This window comes from Gymnoscopelus microlampas (genome assembly GCF_963454915.1).
Source record: "Gymnoscopelus microlampas genome assembly, chromosome: 5".
In the NCBI taxonomy this organism is placed as follows: Eukaryota; Metazoa; Chordata; class Actinopteri; order Myctophiformes; family Myctophidae; genus Gymnoscopelus; species Gymnoscopelus microlampas.
The window spans coordinates 46,991,115-46,997,114 of record NC_139942.1 but is presented as its reverse complement, the minus strand read 5'-3'; the positions used below and the strand labels follow the sequence as shown (position 1 = coordinate 46,997,114).

General features: G+C 41.1%; 1 protein-coding gene across 2 annotated transcripts in view; it reads left to right on the top strand.

The window, feature by feature from the left end:
• The window catches only part of piezo2b (piezo-type mechanosensitive ion channel component 2b), a 143,310-nt gene that overhangs the window by 74,166 nt on the left and 63,144 nt on the right, over positions 1 to 6,000 (top strand). For both annotated transcript variants that reach the window (XM_084057136.1, XM_084057135.1), the window contains exon 16: positions 5,757 to 5,905. In XM_084057136.1, the coding sequence (XP_083913262.1) occupies positions 5,757 to 5,905 (149 nt within the window). The remainder of the gene's footprint in view (positions 1 to 5,756; positions 5,906 to 6,000) is intronic.

Sequence of the window (6,000 nt, the reverse complement as noted above, 5' to 3'; positions counted from 1 at the left end):
GGCACAACACAGCCTCCCTCGCACACACAGAAATTACGATAGGGCCACCACAGTACTGCAGGTGAATCTGACCTCTCTGATGAAATGCATATTGTCTCTGTCGGGTGGAAACCTCATCCAAAACTGTTACTTTTCAGGATTCAAAGTAGCAGATCTACAAGCACAAAACACGGCACGAATCGAGCTTGTAGATCTGCTACTTTTGATGCTTTTGTATGACGCTGTAGTATGATCAAGGAGGGGCGTTAATTTACGAAAAATATACAGTACATATGTAAATAACATATCTGTTGCTCAATATTTGTCAAGAGGATAAAACATAATGAAGCCCAGGGCTTATTTCTGTTGTGGTTCTGGACAGCACTGTATGTGTGAGTAGGAGGAAGATGTGTGAAAATGTTACATTTCATTTCGGTGTAAATTGTCAACAATCTTCTACACAAATGCGAAGCGTTCTGAGCGTGTAAATCGGCAGTTTTTTTTTAACTCAAAAATACATGCATGCACACCCACACCCACCTACACACCCAGGGTCAAAATGCTCTGAGGCGTTGAGGCAAAATGTTGTCCGGCTTCCAATTTCGATTTCTCAAAGATACAAGTTGCTGACGTTGACGTTTTTACAGAGCCTATAAAGTTGGTGTAATCATACCAGCTCATAACCTACGATACACTCCTGACTGTTTTATATCCGCACCCGCCATAAAACACAGTCCTCCTAAATACAAATGTCCTCTATACCGCGTATAACGCTGTGCAATTTTGTACATTAAAAGGCTGTTAAAATCAAAGAGTACGTAGGTCACGTACCGTGGCACGATGTCACCCTATCCAGCACAGATTTATATTTACATAGTGTTACACGGTGTCGCTAAACCATGAAACGCCGCACATCGTTCAAGGTTCAGGACTCTCTAGGGTTTTTTGCACATAAAAGTGAAATTATTTGATTTTAGGATCCTCTTCCCAGCCTTGTAGCAGCGATAGTAAAACCTTAACAACAAAGACATTATAATAAAGAAGAAGAATGTAGCAGCAATACTGTCAAACAATGACCAACAATAATGGGTGCATGTGTGCTTGGTTCCTGCATCAAAATGTTCAACTTATGTTGCTGTGTGTGCACACTGTGCAGTATGTTTGTATTCATAGGGCTGTCACGGTTATGACATTTTATAGAGCCATTTAATAATTGCGATTTACACATTTCATTGAATCAGAATCAGGTTTATTGTCACATCACAGGTTTACAAGGTAAAAAAGTGGGTGAAATTCTTTTTCGTACATCGATCCCGTTGCCTTTCTGTCGTTATTAGGCTATTAAGTAATACTTGTGACAGGCCTACTGTATACATAATCTATAGGTGTGTAACAGTTAATTGAACTAATCGATTTAAAAACAACACTTGGTCATTTGTAGTTTTTTAATCTGAAGCCACATCAACTTGCATTGGAGCTTTGTAGATTTTGCAGCAGCTACAGTACAAACGTTGGGTGTCTCTTTGTATCTTCTTCATGTCGCTGGTTTACATTGAAAATTAATGGTAGATTGTAGCTTTGTATCTGCCAGTGTGAACATAGCACATAATGGTGTTGCCTTCCATTACTGAATGGTGTGATGGTGTGACTACCTGGCTGGTGGATATCTCTGCTTACACAAACAGGCAACCAGGATGTACTGTGACTGCACATTTGTTGTTTGTTTGCGGTCCGTATTTTGTGTGTGTGTGTGTGTGTGTGTGTGTGTGTGTGTGTGTGTGTGTGTGTGTGTGTGTGTGTGTGTGTGTGTGTGTGTGTGTGTGTGTGTGTGTGTGTGCGCGAGTGCGAGTGTGTGTGTGTGTGTGTGTGTGTGTGCGAGAGCGCGTGTTTTCAGCAGGACCCAGCTGCTGTAGTGGATACTACATGTGTTTCCTATCAGATCCTTTTCTGTCAACATCTAACCTTGCTCTGTGTGTGTGTGTGTGTGTGTGTGTGTGTGTGTGTGTGTGTGTGTGTGTGTGTGTGTGTGTGTGTGTGTGTGTGTGTGTGTGTGTGTGTGTGTGTGTGTGTGTGTGTGTGTGTGTGTGTGTGTGTGTGTGCACATCCATCTGTGAAAGAGAGAGGATACTCCTTGTCTATATCAGTCCCCCTGTGTGTGTGTGTGTGTGTGTGTGTGTCTCTCTCTCTCTCTCTCTCTCTCTCTCTCTCTCTCTCTCTCTCTCTCTCTCTCTCTCTCTCTGCTGCTCTGCCCAGCAGTTCTTGCTGGACATGAATAGTCTAAAAAATGATGTCCTTTTTCCTTTCCTAACCACTTTTCCTATAGGCCTCGTGGAAAATGTCATGAGGTCAAGGAAAGATGTGAAGGATAAGAAGTTAGGAAAAGAACTATGGTGCTAACAGAGTCTGACTGAACTTAACACGACTAGACCCTGCACAGTGGTGGAAAGTAACATTTACTCAAGTACTGTACTTAAAGCGGCACTATGTAACTTTTGTTTTATGAATAAAGGGTAATTTTGTCCATTCTGTATGGTAGAGTATGTTAATACAATGTCACTTATACAATTGGGATGGTTGTATTTAGTCTCCCTGCTCTTCTTTTGATTTAGATTGTAAGGTCATGTCTCATCTCGACACAGGATCTGACACGAATTTTGACCTGATTCAATTGATCCCCTGAGCCAGAAGGCAGGCTCTGTTATCTCAATGGTAAAAATGTCAGCACTTGCGCAGGAAACCGGGTTAAAATCCAGGGTAGAGGAAGAAAGTTACATACTGTAGTGCAGCTTTAAGTCCAATTTTGGGGTACTTTTACTTTACTTGAGTATGTGAATTTTTTCAATGCTTTATACTTTTACTCCACTATATCTCAAAGGCAAATATTGCACTTGTTTTACTCCACTACAGTTATTTGAAAACTTTAGTTACAAGTTATTTTGTAGATTATCGCAAAACATACATTAACCAATTAAGCCCAATTTTATACTTTGTCTATTCAAAATAGCTGATCTACAAGCTCACAACGCATCGTATCGCAGCTGTTTTTGAACGATTTTGATACATTTGGACAACTTGGGACATCCTACTGTACATAATGAGTAGTTTTACTTTTGGTACTTTAAGTATATTTTGGTGTAAATGCCTTTGTCCTTTTACTCAAGTTACTTACTACTTAAATCGGAGTACTTCTTCCACCCCTAAGACCATGTCGCATTTCGCTTGTAACTGATCAGTGATGCTGAAAACAGTCTTCCAAAGATGGCCCTGCTGCGCACCCTCGATGCTTTGCCATGTGCATTCTTTCCATGTCATTTGATGTAGGCAATATAAACATGGCCAAAACCAGCAGAAAGCTCATACTTCATTACCATGGTTGGAATTGAAAGTAAAAGAAAATAAACAATGTGGCAGCCTAGCTTATAGTCTAGTCATAGTTCACATTAAAATTAAATGTGAGTCAAATTGGTGTTTTTCACCCTCCTGTGCTTTCAACATAAATCCCTATTGATATGATTTGATTGTATTCAAGATAATAACAGATGTCATATAGAGTGTAACCTTTTCAAGTGGTTGGACTAGTTGCATCATGGCAAGGTAACTACACACTACCCAAACCTCTACCAAAGTGTCCTATTGCTTTAAGAACCATGCACCTTGCAACACCTTGAAATGTTGACTTGATTTTGCTTTGAGGAGGTGTTCAGAGAGCTGTGGTACCGCAAGGAGGTGCTAGGTTTTACTCCTTCGGAGCTGCTTACCTCAAGGAGGTGCCCCAAGTTTACTCCTAAAGAGCTGCTTACCTCGAGGAGTCATGTTAGTTGGCTCCTGCAGAGCTGCATACCTTATATCCTCCCTGCATGACCTCCTTCTTAAGGAAAACAAACACTCCCCCGTGCACCGCTCTTTGGCCTGTGGTGGGGAGGTGGCAGAGAGTAAGTTGAGGGCATGGACTCATGTTCACACAGTCAGAGCCAGGTGGGGAGGCGGGTACAACTTGTGAAAGCTCTGGGAAAGAGTATGAAGCAATGAAGTTGGGAGGCTGAATCAGTGGTGGAAAGTAACTAAATACATTTACTTAAGTACTGTACTTAAGTACAATTTTGAGGTATTTGTACTTTACTTGAGTATTTCCAATTTCCAATACTTTTACCTCTACTCCACTACATCTCAGAGGAAAATATTGTACTTTTACTCCACTACAATTATTTGAAAACTTTAGTTACTAGTTACTTTTCAGATATAAATTATGATATTATAAAACATACATTAACCACTTTAGCTCTATTTTATACCTAGGCTATTTGAAAATAGCCGATCTACAAGCTCACAACGCGTCGCATCGCGACGCGTTGTGAGCTTGTAGATCTGCTATTTTCAGACATTTAGTACTTTTACTTTTGGTACTTTAAGTACATTTTGATGCCAATACTTTTGTACTTTTATTCAAGTACATTTTGAATTCTGGACTTTTACTTGTAACAGGGTAATTCTGTATTGCAGTATTGGTACTTTTACTCAAGTAAAGAATTTGAGTACTTTTTCCACCACTGGGCTGAATACATGATGGTGGGAGGCTGAATACATGATGGTGGGAGGCTGAATACATGAGGGTGGGAGGCTGAATGGTGGGAGGCTGAGGCTGTGTATATAATAAGTCATGTATACATGAGGGTGGGGAGGCTGAATACATGATGGTGGGAGGTCGAATACAAGGCCAGGCTTTTCCCCAAAGGGCAAAAGGAAAGCTCGCACACCAAACACAAAATAGGGAATGTCCACAGAGGTTTGCTCAGATGCAACCTGAAAAAAAGAAAGAAAAGTTCAACCAAAAAGTGTAGTGGTAAAAAAAAAAGAAAAGTCTCCCGTGTGGAAGACCAAACGTCTACCGCTTTTCCAAATACAATCCCTAGACACCAGGGTCTACATTTTTCAATGGAAAAGTAGGGAGACCACCTCTTCTATTGTACCATTAGGATTGCAGCATTAGCATAATGTTTGAAAGGACTGTTGGAGTTGGAGCAGGGTGCACAGTGACAAATAAATAATATGAATAATGCATTATCCTGACTGTTATTAGCTCTGCAACGGTACTTACAACTTTGTGGCTACTCGTAAATATTTCTTGCAATAAACAGTGGCAGCAAGTAATAGTGTGCAGATTATTTATTATGTTGATCTTCTGTTTGTCCTGCACCTGCACACCACAGTGGATGTACAGTATGTGTGTGCTCTACGTCCTATTTGTGGAAATGTATGATGATTTAGGCTTACTCAAAGGCTGAAAAGTTATTCAAATGTGCTGATAATAAGTGTGTACTAGTATGCCTACATTTTCATGTATACGGCTGGGATAGGCAGTGTATATAATAAGTCTGTTTTTCTCCAAACCAACAGCCCACCACCACAGTGGGTGTTAGTTCTTTACCTCGCATTTGCTTGTATTAACCACAGGAACCCTAGTGTCCCTATTTTGTGGGCAAATAGCTAAAACAATTGCAGATATACAAGCTCACGACGCATCACATCACGATGTGTTGTGAGCTTGTAGATCGTCTATTTTCGCTATTCTTGGTACGACAAAGTGTATAGGGCATAAGTGGTTAAGGGAGATGGGAAAGGAAGCACAGAAGCAATATTCCTGAGCATTTAGATAATTTCAGCTCTTCTCATGGCCAAAGATGCTCATCCTGACTTCCACATCTGGTCTGTCTACTCGGGTACCTTCCTAATCAAAAACACTTTTCAAATGTGTCCCTTGTGTTTGTGGCCCTCCGCAGGTGCATTACGAGTACTGGCGGAGGATGCTGAAGTACTTCTGGGTGTCGGTGGTGATGTACACCATGCTGGTGCTGATCCTGGTCTACACCTTCCAGTTTGAGACGTCACTGCCCTTCTGGTCCAACCTCACGGGCATGAATGAAGAGAAGTGAGTGCTGGTTATCTTAACCTCAGCTTCTAGTGGCGTCCAGTCATGTTGGCTTAGAGTGTACACAGGTTTTAACATTAACAGAAGCATGCGCT